Genomic DNA, 16,898 nt, shown 5'->3' with positions numbered 1-16,898 from the left:
TTGCATTGTTCTATTGAGCCTTCTCCGAAAACGGTCAAGCGGCAGTTGCGATTTCAGTAGTCTCACATAGATGAGGGATATTGAACACAGGCCTACGCACACTACAATATAAACACGTATTAACAAAAAAAATTGATTGCACTATGCTTAACTCTCAAGCAATTTAAATATATGGTATTTGAAAGATAAAATCTCAGGGGGGACAGTGCAAGGTGTGTCCCCCCCAGCCTGAACACAAGGGGGGTAAAGACACCCCTGACTCCCCCCCCCCCCCCCCCCCCCCCCGTGATTTACACCAGTGGCCACTGCATAGAATCTGTGACCACCGTAGCCGTAACACCAGAGTTGTAGGTGGATCTAGTCTTTCTAGACTGTGTTTGCAAATGTGCAATTTGGTCCACTGTTTTTAAGAGTGAAAACGTGAATCTATAGAGCATGTGATGTTTTTTCCTACTGACAGCTACACACTTTCGTGCATTTAAAGCAGATAACTTGCAGTTGGTGGGGCTGGCACATTTCTGCATATCTGTACTGTGAATTGATGTGTTTTAGTTGCCTTTACGCTAGGGCACTGGCAGTGTGCGAACCACCCATATTCCCTTTAACAGTGGATCGCACCGTATTGCGAGTTTCAGTATAAAAAGTGAACACATCAGTGTTCAGTAGGAAATGCTGCAAGGATGACCTCAGGTGTAAATTGCTAAATTGTATTTGCAAAGTAATTACATATTTTAGAACATGCTTCTTTATAGTCTCCTGATTTCAGTGCAGTGAACATTGATTACATGTTCTCAATCATTCTTTTCGGTGCTGCACGAAGTTTTTTAGTCACGCTGCTATTTTTCAGTGTGCATTGCTTTTGAAACCATATTATATATTCAGGAATTGCAGATGTGTCATCTATTCATAGGGTATTTAGTGAGGAACACTGCAAAGAACATGCTGAAGAGTAAGAAAAGGAGGGTAAAACATTTTTATTCATTCTTCCAATCACACTTCGCGTGCTACAGTTTTATTGGGCACATGTTCGATATTTTTGTTCATAACATTTGTTCAATACGCAAAGTTCTCTTCGATACAGATAGGGTTGCATCAAGGTCTACTTTAAAAATAGTAAAACAGTAGAATGACAGCTAAAACGAAGAGCTGTAAAAGGCTACTTTGAGTACGTTCACAGCTACTGACAACACACCTTCCAGTCAGTACAAATCATGTGCATGAAATTTTTGTACGTAGCCTCCTAACCACAACTTAAACACCAAAAACTTGTCACTTGCAACTCCGGACTTGCTCCTGCGCGCACAATTTTTTGCAGCCTGTGCAAAGTATGTACAGGCACGTGTGTTGTTCAGTAGTACTGCCGTCATCTTAAAGCTGTGCCAGCACATTGTGAGAAATTGTAGCTACTTTGAAAAGCACAGAAAACGATTACCACTAACAATTAAGAGAGTGAGCCCACAGGAGGTGTGAGGCCTGAAAACAGTGCATTTGTAGAAACTGGTGCGTTCCAACAGTTCACATTCACACGAGCTGAAAAATAAAGAATAGCTTATAATGTAATTGATGCACGTGGCTTCATAATGATAATCAGGATTACCAGGACGGTGTCTCATTTTAAGATGGCAGAATTGTCACTGCTACATGGACTCTGCTAACCAACAGGCAACGCTGCCAAGATGTCAAACATAAACAAGAATATTGGAATTGAGAGGCCCGTAACGTATACATTGAGATCACCCTTGTAACAGAAGCGGCTACAGTACATCGTTTGCTGAAAAGCAATATTGCTTTGCTGATAGTATAGCTTCAAAAAGCCGAGTACGCAGTCAGACACACTCAATCGTGAACAGTTCGAACACTAGCCGAAGGAACTGCACGCGCACAGAAAGCCATATTGCCGGCAAATGTGGATCTATGCGCGTACCGGTCCTTCAAAAGTCTCATCACATCACAGGAGCTACACGTATTCACATGGCTATTGACAGGTAGACCGACACATGTTAAGTCACTGCCACAACGTAATACACGTGTTTGATGTAAGCATAGCTGCATCTCCGTTGAAACGGTTTCATGTGCACCTGTTCGTGTTTTACATGTAAATATATAATGGAGATTGTATACTTTTAATATTAAATACGCCATTTCTTGTGCTTAAGAATAATGCTCGAAACATGTAATAATTCGTTTTTCAATGTAAAGACAGTTTGTAACACAGCTCGCTCTGCACTGTTGATTGAGGTTCTGATATGTGAGTAGGAGAGAGATGTTCACGGAGTGCTTTGAAACCCTTTTTACAAAAGGTAGTGATGCTGTTTCGCGTCTATATTTAGTGATCATATTGTGCGTTTGATGCAGTCAGGAATGTCAGCTGGAGAAAGGCCTGTAACATTTAAAGCTCTCTCATACAATGTGCACAGTGTTCTTCTTTGAAAGTGTGCGACTGGAAAATAGAATAAATGAACTATAGTCACGTTGTGCGAGTGCATAGCATTCGCAAAGGAAAAAGAAAACACACGCACACACAAAGAAAGCAACGTATACGTAGAAAAGAAATCGTGCGATGATGTCCGAGTTCGGTCCAAAAATGGTCGTTGACACTGGTCCCGCTGGCGGCGTGAAAAGTCCAGGCAAAAAAAAAAAAAAGAAAAAAAAAAGGAAAGTCGTTTTGTTTAGATGCTCAACAAGATGATCAACGGTCGTTGCAGTTTCAGTACGGTATGGCGCTGTCCCTAGGAGAGAGCTACTTTACAGGCCTGTGGAATCTCGATTGGTTGCGTCGTTGGGGTGTCCTGCATTCAGAGGGCAAAAAAAAATATCAATGCCATGTTTGTACTGTTTTCGTTCTCATGCAGCTGCGTGTGCAGCCTTTATGTAAAGAAACAAACTTCTAAAAGTACTCGTCAAAAGTGGGGTTACTTCGCACCGCCACACAAGCCACTTTCTATCTCGGCTACGCATAGTTCTGAGAAAGACCAGCGTTACTTATCGACGTATTCCACACGGAAACTTAAAAACTCCGCACTGAACGAGTGAGCCGAATCCCGCGGAAAGTAATATACTCAGCGCTCTGCAGTTGGGGTGTTTCTTTATTAGCTTTTATGGCTACAGCAATTATAGGGCACTTCAAGAAAATGTTGCCGTCGCCGTCGTCGTGATGTTCCACGTAAAGTTCGCTGCGACAAGGCGCTATCATGCCCTGCGGTCGCAACGCTGTGGGATGAAAGGAGAGCGTGCCGCACCGTCTCACCGCGCTAGGCAAGCAGGGGTGAATGAGATTGATGCGAATGCGCCATTGTGGCGAAGGGAATTCCCTTCGTCGCAATGGCGCACTCGTCTTTTAAAAGATGAGTGCTCACGCTGTGAGTGGGGGTTGGTTAGAGGTGTGCGCGCCGTGGTTTTGGATTCAGGTGAAGAGCGCACCTGCTCACGTCAGCACGGGCGGGAAGCGGCGGAGCCGTTGATTTGCACAGCGACGGTCAGTTAAAGGCAGTGCGCAACCCTGTCATACAAGTAATCAGTGACGATTAATATAAATGTTGTGCGATCTGAAATGGCTGGCTCTTGTGCTCTGTCTCCGTGCCCCTAGTGTTGCAGCACGAGTTATCTCAAACACACGAAATGCAGTGCGTTTGAGATAACTGCTCATTTCACTTCTGTTCGCATTGTTCTCCACGTGAGTGTTTTGAATTAAAGCTCATGTTCGCAGTCATCGAGTAAAATATGTGCGTCTTTGCCTCTGCACGCACAATACCAAGCTCGTTAACATGATTAGTAAGTTATTATTTAATACAATATATGGCCTTGATGAAACTATGAACCTTACTTCGTTTAGGTAACGCAGTGCTATCTCAATCGGTGCTTCAGCTTTCAGTTGAAAGCGACTGTTTTTGTTTCAGAGACAAATCCAGTTCATTATTTTCTCAGCAGGACAAACTTAGTAAATCAAGATTTTAAGTTTATAGATATCTGGGAATTACACTGGAATTGTGTTTAGTTCACTATATCCATTATTTCGTCGCTCGCATTCTGATTCTGCACGATTTAACATATTCTATGCGATATACCCAGTTTATGCTGCCCAGAAAGAGCATTAAAAAATCTTCACCTCTAACGCTCTGACATGTAGAACAACATCAAGGCTCTCTATCCTGCCCTTTCAAGCTGTGGAAGTGCAACAGAAGCCTCGCAGAACAAGAGTGATGATGTCTAGTACGCCTGGCAATCAGCAGTGACAGTTATAGTGAGGAATAGTACAAGGCTTCGTGATAGTTCAAAGAATGCGCCTGCTCATTAAAATAAACACTTGGACATTCCTTTAGCAACGCTAAGGAGAGCACTGGTGAAAGTGTATGCTCTTACAAGAAACTCATTAAATTACTTTTGACGTTCTCAATTGACAGCATTGTTAACCCCCCCCCCCCCAACCACCACCAGAGCTTTCGATTGGCCCACCTGGCCAGGTGATAATGTCATGCGATGACATCACTGCACGATGGCACGATGATTCCACAAGTTTTCCCACATTATGATGCCATTGTGACATCACATCATGACATCATGTGACATTTCGTTCGTGACTTTTTGCTGTCATTCATGTTATGCCTGACTATGCCAAATTTTTCGGCTATGAGACTTATAAACTTGTGCACTGTTGTGTACGCTAGCTGTTATGCTTCGTTACGACTGGCATAGTTCTTGCGTAATCGCTATTTTTGAATATGAACGCTGTGTCATTGTGCTTTACCAACAACATCCTGTGTGGAAAAGAGCGCTAAATAAACTTAATCCAGCCAGCTGACGTGTAGCCGCGGTCGCAGTTCATAGTCTAAGTGCATTAGCAAGACTGCTTCAGGATGAACTCAGTATACGCACCCCTGTGCACAGTGTGTTGACCATGCTTCTGTACTCGTCACACAGCGTCCTCTTGAAGCTGGTGAACGCATCGTACATCTTGTCCTTCTGTGGCAAGAGAAGTTGGGGAGACAACACCGATCACACATCTGTAAACCTAAATGAAGGAGGTCTGTAGAAACAGCCGTCATAGAACAATGGGGAGAATCAGCTCCTTAGCATAAAGGTACATCTGAAGCCTTCCTATAATATTCCGTAAAATTTAAAACTTTGTAAACTTGGGCTCATTTCACGATCGCTATGTCATGTCTTATAAAAAGTAAATTAAAAGCATAAATGTGTCTCCCGCTGATCTCCGGACTTTTCTTTGCAAGTTTCTTGATGGCGAAAATACCTAACAGGTGTACTTGATTCGAGAACGTATCAATAGACAAGCTCCTGAAGCAAGCCATATCCGTAACACGAAATGTCAGAAGAAAAGTAGATGTAAGTAAAAAAAGATAATTTCCTTGTTTGTATTTGATAAAGCAGGGATATTGCTGCTTATATGTAACCTTTTAAAGGCATGTGTTGATATGCATTAAAAAAATAAATTACGTGCTACCATCGCTCCCCACCACCACCCCCATTTTATCCGTACGCCTGGGATACGGCCTCGTTCTCATATTCGCGGGATTTTCGGAATAATAAAACTCGCCGGCAGCCATGCATTATTAGACCTCATTGCTATTTTGTTATGCGAAATAGCGGTTCAAGCCTTTTTAAATACACAAAAATACCGACATGCTTGTCACAGTGCCACTAGGTATAATTCCCTGCGACAATTGATCTTCTACGAACCACCTTCAATTTCAGTGGTACTTCACCAGTCACCGGCTAAGGCATGAAGTGGTGACATAATGGATCTCTCAATTCCCGCAATTGCTGCGGATGCCACACGCGAGCATAACCAACAGAAATGTCCGCAGCAATTCTGTGAATACCATTTTCGATTGGAATCACAGATGGTGTGCGATCCAGGCAAAATTCTGCAATCACCGTCACCGTTATGTTTCCGCATACATGTACATACACGTATGCTATTTGTAGATTGATTGCCGTATACGCTTGGTAGATAAAATACGTTTGAAGCAGCAGATTTGCTCAGATGCCGTTTCGTGGTCTGCGCTGAATTGTTCCTCGCGATTTTCGACAACTGCAGCGCACGAACAGTCTTATAGCGTTTCATTTGCGGCATGCTCCTTTTATCTAAACAGTTAATTCTAGGCAGCTAAAAATTGTAGGAAAAATATGTTAGGCCTTGCAATCTGAAAGTCGTGTAATTTCATTGGCACCAGTGCCATCAACTATTTACAGGCAGTGTATGCAGTGGCGCTCGTGTGATGCCATTGCAGGCCCTAAGGAGCGTGTTGTAAAGATTTGAAGAGTTTTAGAAAGAGTGGTGCACCCGCGTTTCGTCACGCCTGGTTTAAGTTAAAAAAACTCACGCGTGAATTTATACAAGGCTGAATCTTGCCGCCAATGCATCGCCTTTCTAGGGACTGTCTTTCTTTTTGTATGCGAAGGCATATATTAACGCACTGTTCCACCTTTTCGATCCCCCAGCCCACAATCTGTGAACACCGAAGAGCAAGTGTTGGCGTCCTGGTCTACTGTACTTACTTGCATACTACTAGCACTGGTCAGCACTGAGTAAAGCTATCTAGTGCTGGCTCATATGTTAGCTGAGTTATGACCAACAACGGCTACGGTTGGCTGAACAATTGGTAGTTTCAGGTAGCGTTGGCCCGTCTGCATACTATCTGTAATTAATTCTTGTATGTTCAACTTGTATTAATAAACTGAAAATGAAAAATGTTGCCTAATGTTGCCTCATATTGTTTAAGTGAAGAGTAGGTTTGGCTGAATGGTAAATGTTGGCTGATGTCAGCTTATGCAGGCTATCTACTGTTGTAACAGCAACATTCTTTATTCAGTTTCAGGGCAAGAATGCTCCTGCATGCATAGCCAACAGCCTTATTTGGGTTCTGCCTGAATTTCTTTTTGTGTTTAGGCTGCGTCATAATACCTCCTACAATACTTACCGCTACACGAGGCCGACAAAAACATTGCGTAGTCATTGTCATTGTACTGTAGATTACGTCAGGTCTGACATTCGAAGGTAACAATATTATCAAATTAAAACATCGTGAAAGGTATTTCATACTTGCCAAGTGTCTTCAGTTTATGTGCAATAAGCCTCTGTTGGATTTTCTGCAACTTTCGTGAACACATGTCAGCATCTTTTAACGGGGATCACTATAGCTCTGAAATGGTTAACTGTACACCGCGACTAAAAAAAGGTATTACTATTGCATTAAGAACAACTTGCTGCGAATTAACTCGTCAAAAGGTACATTTGCGATATTTCATTTGCGATTATTAAAAGTGGTTCCCATCACACTCCCAGTAGGGCAAGGAATACTGTCTACTAACTGCATCAGGTGTTCCGGTGTGACTTTAGGTGAGCTTCTAAAACATAATCCTCACGTTTATTTCCCACTGCAAAAACGTGCGTGCGCGCACACACACACAAACACACACACACACACACACACACGCACACACACACTGTTTGTCCTACCACAAATGTAGACAATTTTTTTCATCTCACGAACCTTAGTCTGCTTTTCAGGCTTCCACAAAACCGACTTGCAATATCTGTTCTAGCTATTGACCTGTTAGTATTTGTAGAAAGCTTCTGTTTTCATCTAATGTGTTAGGAAAATTATTGACATTTTTCCATCTTATATTCAGCGAAACTGTACTACGCCATTATGTAATGGTCGAGTTGGCAAAGTCACGAGGTCAAAGTATGTGGTAGGCCAAATGTGAGCCTGCGATAAACTTACCTCCGGGTGCTGTAAAGCAAAGATTCTTGTTGTACATTATTTCAGGCTGAACGATCATACGGTTCATAAATTATAACACTTCTTACATTCAACTGGAACGTTTCTGTGTGCAGTGAAATAGCGTGTACATTTTGTGTTAAACTGTCAGTAGGGAGTTTTAGCTTACTGAAGTTAGCTGTAGCTGCAGGTGAAGAGTGAGGCTGATCACCCCATATTGTTCGTAGTGCCTGTTTGTCCATTGTGCGTTTTTTTGTTGCCGTCTTTTTCTGCGCCCAACTACTTTCAACCAAGATGTATTAGCAAGCCCACATCATCACCCTTGCCAATACTACTGCTTACTTTGACTGCAGAAAAAATTTCTGGCGTAAAAATTGTCTCTTCACAAAGTGTCACCAGATGTCCTTACCAGTGTTGATATTGCAGACCATTCTGCGGTCTCCAGGTACACCCACGCGAGAATTCTATTACCATATTTTTGTATATGCGAGCGGTTCCTAGTACTAAGTATTCCGTTGAAACCCCATGCGCTGTGTATGCCTCATCGCAGCACCATTGCAGTACAATGCCCTGTAAGATGCATCAGTCAAAAGAATGCAAAGCTTGCCCAAATTAAGCGCACACGACAAGAGATGCTTTTTGCGAAAGGTAGCACAAAAATTAAAAAAGAAGGGGAGGAAACTATAAACAGGAAAGGCGCTCCACGCTTCCGGAACTTTTGCAAGATGTCAAACCAACAAGCCTAAAAATCACTATTCAAGAAAGATAGTCCACTAGAACAGCTGGGTCTGTTTCTAAATATTCATAGTATTGAAGCACAATGACAGAAAAGGGTTTAGATGAAAAGTTATTGAGCGAATAAACAACGACATGCTGAGTATCACTAAAAAAAATCAGTCATCAGTTTCGCAGATCTTAGTGAAGCATCTTTCATCAAGTGCACTTGTGCAAGTTTTGTATTCTTTTGATTGAAGCGTGCTTCTGTGGACATTGTGTCAAGTAGACAATGCAACTTGACAGACAAACAATGTAGTGGTTCTCTTCGGAAAACTTAGCACAATACAACTGCTCCAAGAAACGAAAGAAAGTATTGTAGGGTATAAAACAGCGCAAACAAATCTACACGAGATAGAAACGAATGACACGAGCACCGACTACAGCCCATTCCGCACTTCTAACACAGAATACTGCTCTTGCGATTATAACAGACCAGTGGAGCCAACACCGCGTGTGTTACATCGCAGAGTTGACATTAAATCGTAGTCGTATGGTTTGTAACAAGTTCTACGATGTCGTGAGAAGTGTGTATACTTGCCCCGTTCATGCGAATCCAGGGAACAAATTCGAGCCGTCCCTTGCTGTTGACGCTCTCGGTCCACTCGGCGAATCTCAGCTGTAGGTCGTTGCCCTCTTTGCCGTTGACGCACTTCTGCAGAGCCTCGGTGTCGAAACCCTGCTTCTTAGCACACTGCGCATGTATATAAAAACGAAAGAACGCTGTAATTACGAAAAAAAGAAAAGCAATAGTTCACATGTTTGCTATTTTATCGATCAGCTAAATCAGCGTAGTAAAAAGTGCAGCATTTTTTTTTTCTTGACCACCAATCTCTTTATCGCTCGCTGTGGTGCGACTTAGAGGCTACCTCATAGCACTGCTAAGCTTGAGGATGATGTGGCTTCGATTTCCGGCAACGGCGGCCCCTCATTGAACGGCGTGAAAAAAAAAGTAATGTGTAAAATTTAGGCGCACGCCAGGCGGCCCAAAGTTGTCTGAGGTGTCCCTCTGTTTGGTGCTTTGATAGTAAACTCGTATTGGCTTGGTACGTAAAATTAAAGAATATAATTATGCTGTAATACCTTTCTATTTTTTTCTGTCTGAATTGAAACGCATATTTGAAGCGTGCGAAGTGCTCTTAAGACGGAAATTCGCATTTGCATGTACGATCTGTCGCCTTGTCGTTGAAAGGGGATAGCTCTTCTCGTCTCATCAGCAGGGTACCTCATCATCATCATCATCTCGCATCAGACTACGATTTGCTGCTGTCCTGTCGTAGTGACAGGATGGGTTTTTGTCGCCACTTCAGGCGGTTTCTGTGGTAACGACAGAAACCCATCACATCACGACAATGTGACAGGCTTGTGAAGGAAAGTATCTGCTGGGTTTTGCTCTTAATACTTTGTCGTCGTTATGATGTGAGAAACTTTTCGCTTGAAGTTTTCCAACATTCAGTGCACAGTTGCCAAACTCTGAAGCCAGCACGCTCTATTAATGAAGTGCGAAATTCCCTTGATAGACAGATCAGCAGCTAGCGTTAACGTCCATCATGATGCCTGATATAAGTAACTCTCTCGAAAGCTGAACCAGGAGGTTCAGCTTCACTGTTTGGAAGAAATGCACTAAGCTTATTGCAACAACGAAAGCAATAGAAATAGAAGTTGGTGATAGGAAGCATGGAAGCAGAAATAAGTGATCACATGACAGGGTACACAGACAACAGCAATGGCACAGAATTGACTGAGCCAGCTGCAATAGAGCAGATGTCTAGAAGAAGAATGATAAGAATAAAATAAGAACAAACCCTACAAGAGGAAGGCTATCAACAAGAAGAAAAATTCACTCACCGATTCATATGCCCGGTTTGGATTTCTGGACGAAAACATGCACACGACGAGGGGCAAGTGTTGGCTTGGCTCTGGGTAGTACTTTATTACGCATGTCTGTAAGATAAAATACAACAAGAGCAACTGTAATATAAAGCAAATGCGAGTGACTTCGCTATGTTGCTGTGTGCTAAGTTGAGTTCTCAGTGCTCATGTGCCAGTGTGTAGTGCTGTGTACGAGTGGACGGGACTATAAGATAGTGGTGCTTACTTGCAACAGATTTCCGTAGCATTCTTTGTCTCCATGCTGGCAGTCGAAGCTGTACCACTTGTTTGGCAGTTCTCTCCTCTGGAAGCACGGAGGGGCAAGGAAGAAAAAAATATCAGAGAATATGGGTTAGCCTTACATAGGAAACCTTTCGAAGTTTCGGTTACATCACTTGAAACTTTTCTCTCCCCTCTTGACGTTACCTTCCATCTCCGTCACGTGACTCCCAGTGATCCAATTCCGTTCCCGCTTTGATTTCATGACTCAGCACCTTATTCTGAGACATTCACTTTTGGGGATATTGCCGTAATATCGCTTTCAGTGCGTGCTGATTGGCCGGTTGAGGCAAGGCAGGCAAGTAGTCGTTTCAGTGCATTGGACACAAGATTCTACGTCAATCGAAGAAGCGACCCTGTTGCCGAAAGTCATCCTCTCAGAATATGGCCCTCAGTTACAGCAGTGTTGCAAAGATGTATCACAAACACGGGCTTAATAGTTGATTAAAGATTCGTTTTCGCTTTATTGAAGGTGATCCCAACACTCATAAAAATGACTACTTATCATTACCTAGAAAACGAAATGTAAGGGAAAATTATAGACGAGTGATCCAGACTTACTTTGCTTGAATGGGTACATGTACCGATATTCTTCTTTTCTTTCTGATGTTATCCAAGCATGAAATAGGCTTCCAAATGATATAGTAAATAAAAATAATGTTAATTAATTGATGAGCTTACTTAATATACATTCATGTGGTATGTTGTATGAATAACTGAGTTTTTTATTGTTTTGAGACTCAAGTGTGTCTTCTTAGGTTGTAATATAGTTTTCATATATTTGTATAAGTGTGTGTCTACCTTATGTAGATACGAGATGTTGTCCTCCCCTGTAATGACTATCAAAAGATGGTTCACAGTATTTCTAATAAATACTCTGCCCTGTACTTCCATTTAGACAGTTGAATTAATTCATTAAGTAGTGATTAGTTTGTAATTAGCATTAACATCTTTATATCTCTTCTATAGATCACCTACATACCTCTACCTCGGTCACTCTTTAAATCCTGATTGCATACATATTGCTTTTTTCCACTGCGACACTGCAAATGCTAACGCATATAAAAAAAGTGAAAATTAAAACAAATGAATATTTAGTGGAAAGTCCCATACTTACCCGAAGTGGTAATACAAGTGATAAATGCTTACCAACTGTGTTTGTTTGAAAGAAAAATAGAAAGGAAAAATAGAAAGGAAAAACAGAACATTCAACAACCTTGCAAGTGCAGGTCAGCCATCGGTAATTTAGTAGTTCTACTGCTGCTGTATTTTATGACGCCATGCTATCGTGCAGGTGCTGAGGGTTTTTGCACAAAATAAGAAGAGAATGAAGTGGCGCCTGGGACTTCACCTTCTCATCGAATTACGAAACCAAAATTAAGATGAAGGCTTGAATAAATACGAACTTCATCAATCTACGTGCACCTGTGAAATGATTTCCTGTTTCCCTCTTGCATCATTTTTGAAAATTCACTCGAATTGTGCAGAGCTGGCCGCAGCGTTGCTTGGCCATGCGGTGTTTAGCATTTCGGCAGCTGTTGTCGCCGTAAACAGCCGTGGCTTATACAGCGGAAAATGTGGGACTATAGACTGCGTACTTACAGATGCCTTTCCGTATGGGACGAGCTGAAGCTGCATGATGTTTGGGAGCTCGGCGAACGTCGAGTTGAGCTGCTCGAGGACAAAGTTCCTGCTGTCTGGACAGTACGTCTCGTAGAAGACCTCCACAGAAACCTTTGGGTCGTGCACGCATGCCTGCAAGCAGGAATCAGATGAGAAGAACTAGTAAGTGACATCAGTAAGGACAATGTTTTTGTGGCTGCCTTAAATTCCGCTGTACATTATTTTGTAGCCACGTGCCTTGCATACAAACTGGTATATTTATTATTGTGATAGCGATTATATGGACCCTCTCGGCGGGTTTTCGCCATCGCCGTCGGCACCGCCGTGCCGTTCCGTATATGTATCGGTGTGTGTGTATATATATATATTTCAATTACATCCTCCGAAGAAGGCTGGACTGCCAGCCGAAACTGTTAGGGTAAAATAAATACTTGTTTCGTTTCGTATATTGTGGTACGAAGTTCTTCACAATTTTTATTACGGTAGCCAGGAGAAGTTCTCTATCATATATATATATAAGAAATTTTCGAACCTGCGTTAAACCACTCGGCTACAACGCATAGGCCTTCCAGCATGCTAACCGCTAGCTATTTATATACACCATTTACCGTTGGTGGTACGCACATATCTCTGGTGTTTCAGCGCAGCACAGGGTTGTTCACTATTACCCGCGCGCTTGCGCAAATGGCCAAAGGGCGCGCTCAGCGCGTCGCCCCGCCCGTATTTCGCACCTTCGGCGGCGTATACTTTGACCTACATGGCAGCTTGTGTTCGCGCGCTTATCTCTTGAGGGGATGGGTGTCAACAGATTGCCCATAGCTTTCTGCATGTTGTGCTTTCATCGCAATGTTAGCGTTGAAGCCATAGATCTCACGAAGGTCACTTCGCTTGCTGCAGCGGCCGTGTTTGCTGGAGGAGTAAGCCGCTTGCCGTTGTTCGTGTGAAATTCCAATTTCCGTATTTACACGATTGTAAGTCGACTCGAATGTAGGTCGACCCCCTTAAAATCGCACATCAAGAGAAAAAATAAAAGTGCGAGAGCATTTCATTAAGAAAATTTATTTTCGATGTCGCTGAAATTCCGGCGTGCAAAGCTGGCTTCACGGCAGTGCTTGCAAGCTATGCAGAAAAGCTAGCTTCGCGGTAATACGCGCGGATTTCTAGAGTCGACCTTACAATCGAAACTCGTTTCGATTGTAAGTCGACCCCCCAACTTCGGACTTCAAATTTTGATAAAATGGGTCGACCTACAATCGTGTAAATACTGGTTGTTTCTGTGGCATCCATTGCTTCACCCTTGCGGCGAAGCTGTGACTTTTTTTGCGTTAGTCGTATATTGTATCAGGCTAAGGTCGAAAGACCAACTGCGATATGGCGGATAATTCTGGATGCAACCCGGCGGGAAAGCGGTTGAAATAGGGGGAAGGGAGGGGGGAGGTGCATGTTCGTACAACGACCTGGTGTGCCGCCTCATCTCTCCTTAGCGTAAATGCGTCATCACTGCATTCGCTTAACTACCTCGCCAACCAGCTGTCGTGCAGGGTAAACCTGCGCATGGCGTCTGCCAAGCCAGAAACAAGAACTATGCACGCATGCGTGGGCATTATAAAAATGCTTTTGAACGTGTGCAGCGTCCGCTAACTTGTAGTTCGCTATTTCTAAATATTCTTTTATGCATGCTCCGAATCACATTCATCTAGAAGTCAGCAGCGTAGCCAGATTTTTTTTTTTTTTGGGGGGGGGGGGGGGGTTGGGTCAGCTATACTTTATGTATGCTCGTGCGCGCGTGTGTAAGTGTGCGTGTACATATACACAAACAGAATTGAAAATTTTCGGGGGGTGTGTAGATGCGACATCTATGTCGCCATTACCGTCGAAAACGTGCATCGCCATAACCTTGCACTTAAAACAATGACGGGACAGATACGACTCAGTAAAGGTAAGGGGCGGAATTACGCCCCCCCCCCTTCTATATTTCCCCCACCTGTGCGCAAGCCTATGATTACTACTGTACACGGGAGCTCTCTAACGAACCGGGCCGCCATATATGCGTGGATAGCGTTGCCCTTGTCCGTTCGTCCGGTGGCCCTTGCCAAACAAAGAACTTCTTTTTGCTCAGCGTCTTCGTTCAAAAGTGACCACTCGAATACGCATCGCTGAGGACGACAACACGGCAGTGGCGGCGGCGGCGGCTTCACTTCCCGCCTCCTCGCCAAGGCCGGTCCAGCCGGACCAGGTGTGGGTCCCGGGGTCGTTGCTTTTCATTTTGGGCACTCGCAGCTAGGCAGACGTCATGCGAACACGGCGCGCGCACGAACTGGCTTATTTCACGTGACCTCGGTGTGCGTGCGCCTTCCGTGTGTAGCGCTTCACACGTGCGCGCGCTTGTGCCGACCGGTCCGCCTCGCTCCAACAGTACCGTGCAGCGCAGTCGCCAGTGCTTCTTGAAACTGTTCCAACTCTCGCGAGGTGTGGCCGCTGTGCCATCTGCTTAGCTCGGATGACAAAGCGACCACGCCGGACGACAGCGCTTATGTTGAAGGCTCTGGTTTCCGTGGTCACGGACGAAGGCGAACTTGGCGTCAACAGGAGACTTTCTTCCCGAGAGGCACCCATGGATTTCCTTTGTAGCTTCGTTCTATATAGTCGATAGACGACAGTTTTGAACGAAGCTTCTATAACTCACAGGTTTCAAGGGCGGCGTTGTCGCGCGCGCGTGAAAAACCCTGCGCCGACGAGTGTACAGAAGTGCGGCCCTCGAAGGCGCGCCGGTCGCGTGCGTATTTATTTGTACGCGCCGTCTTCCAATAATTGATGCTCTCTCGATCGTGGACTTGCCGGCAAACAGCCTTTTCTGATACGGCAATCGAGGTCACTTGTCATTTTGCGTTGCCACATTTCATTGTTACCTGGACGTGGACGCATTACCGTCGTTGTTGCCTGCAGCAACGGAAGTTTTCCGCTGATAAGCGCGTGGATGAAGGTATATATAATAATGCGCAGCATGGTCGACGGAAACAGTTAGGAGGGAGCGTTGACCAATGCCATAAGAAAGAACGAAGGAATGAAAAAAAAAAGTAGTACGTCAGGCATGCGCACGCAGTTTTCCCGATATGGGAAGGGTTCCTGAAGTTTTCCTCAATTTCGTGAACCTTTCTTCCACCTTGCCGGCTTGTACTGAAGTAAGTTGCCAGATCAAGTTTACTACGCTTCAAATCCCGTCTGGTGGCGGGAGGTCCTAGTTTACAGTAAAGCCCCCGAAACAGGTGCTTTAGTTTACAGACAAGGCGTGAATGACGATTCGCTTTCACTGTGGGAACGTGGCTCCCGCGGAGGCGCCTGCTGAGCGCCTTACTAACAGTGTCTGCCTTGTTCAGCCCTCGATTTACTAATGAGAATATTTAGATATATATGCAGGGCCTCGCGGCCGATACACATAAATTTAGTTACATTCGGAGTTACATTCATTAAAACTTTAGTTACATTCATTAAAACTGGACTCGCCAAAATTTTACCCATTTGGGCTCGCTCTCAGGCTGACTAAAGTTCTATAGTCTGCCAAGACTCAGCCTCGGAAGTTAACTTGAGTCTGGGTGAGAACGCTTACCTCTAGCTGTATTAGTAAATTACGTTCCATCAAAACAAGAAACAAAAACGTTTTTTTTTATTAGGAGTAGCCTTCATATGCCCGTAAAAAAATTAAACCAATAAAATAATTGATTTGATAAGTGTCATTGTATTCACGGCGAGTGAACTTTCTCTCTGTTTCTCAGTCCGCAGTCACTCTACCGCCGGTTATTGTAGGAAGCTTGTCGCTGAACTTATGATTTTATTTTACACCGTCGACCCTAAGAAACACGCTGTACGCATATGCGGCGTTTTCAGCCTAGACGATATATGCGTCCTTTGTACATCGCTATATAAACAGTACGCTCTGCGGCGGAATACGACGAGGAAAAAGTATGCGCGAGCGTATGCGTGCCGGGTGTGTGTGTGTGGGGGGGGGAGGCCTCCGCCCAGTGCCTCCGCCTAGACCCAGTAATGACGATGCACTCGGCTGGCTGCTTTTATGGAACATCTGTCGTGACTACGCGAGCGTGAGCAAGAGGGGGGGAGGGAGGGGGGGGGGAGAGTTGAAAGTGTACGATTGCTCCGCCCGTGTCTGGGTTCGTGTCTGCAGACCACCTTACCCCCCAACCCCTTCTCTTCGTCCCCCCCTCTATTACGCGCAAATGCGAAGTCGACAGAGTTGACAAAGCACATGCTAGAGTTGAGACAGGTGCCATGGAAAATGTTTAATATGAGTAACACGGAAAAACAAATTGCGAGAGACGAAACGAACTGTCCCTGCAGTATTGTATGGCCTTAGTGTATCCCCGCCCCCCTTTCTTCATTTTCGGCGAACAGTGAGAGGTGATGTTAAATGCCTACCGTATTTCATCGGAAGCTGCAAGCATTGAACAATATTGCCTAAATTTTGGCTAATGATGGTTAATGGTGGATAAGTATGGTTAAGTTATGTTAATTTTCGCTAGTATTTGCTAAATGATGCTAACCGTTTGCTAAAGTGTTGACTATTTGCTGTTACAGCAGCAGCACTGAATAAAGACA

The 16,898-nt window shown here is 44.1% G+C and overlaps 1 protein-coding gene and 1 long non-coding RNA gene across 2 annotated transcripts in view; both read right to left on the bottom strand.

The window, feature by feature from the left end:
* Nucleotides 1-954: 954 nt before the first annotated feature.
* LOC125759800 (uncharacterized) lies at nucleotides 955-5,479 on the bottom strand. The gene is made up of 2 exons (XR_007417494.1): nucleotides 4,873-5,479; nucleotides 955-2,789 (listed from the first exon to the last, which is right to left on the bottom strand). It is a non-coding gene; the product is annotated as an uncharacterized LOC125759800 (long non-coding RNA).
* A 1,350-nt stretch (nucleotides 5,480-6,829) lies between these two features.
* LOC119404730 (gamma-interferon-inducible lysosomal thiol reductase) overlaps nucleotides 6,830-16,898 on the bottom strand; it is a 59,108-nt gene continuing 49,039 nt past the window's right edge. Inside the window, exons 3-8 of the mRNA XM_049419376.1 lie at nucleotides 12,267-12,419; nucleotides 10,612-10,689; nucleotides 10,362-10,457; nucleotides 9,051-9,207; nucleotides 7,743-7,751; nucleotides 6,830-6,846 (exon numbers count right to left, since the gene is read on the bottom strand). Of these exons, the coding sequence (XP_049275333.1) occupies nucleotides 6,830-6,846; nucleotides 7,743-7,751; nucleotides 9,051-9,207; nucleotides 10,362-10,457; nucleotides 10,612-10,689; nucleotides 12,267-12,419 (510 nt within the window). The remainder of the gene's footprint in view (nucleotides 6,847-7,742; nucleotides 7,752-9,050; nucleotides 9,208-10,361; nucleotides 10,458-10,611; nucleotides 10,690-12,266; nucleotides 12,420-16,898) is intronic.

This window comes from Rhipicephalus sanguineus, chromosome 9, assembly GCF_013339695.2.
Source record: "Rhipicephalus sanguineus isolate Rsan-2018 chromosome 9, BIME_Rsan_1.4, whole genome shotgun sequence".
Taxonomy (NCBI): domain Eukaryota; kingdom Metazoa; phylum Arthropoda; class Arachnida; order Ixodida; family Ixodidae; genus Rhipicephalus; species Rhipicephalus sanguineus.
The sequence above is the reverse complement of the archived record's forward strand: the minus strand, read 5'-3'. Positions and strand labels throughout refer to the sequence as shown.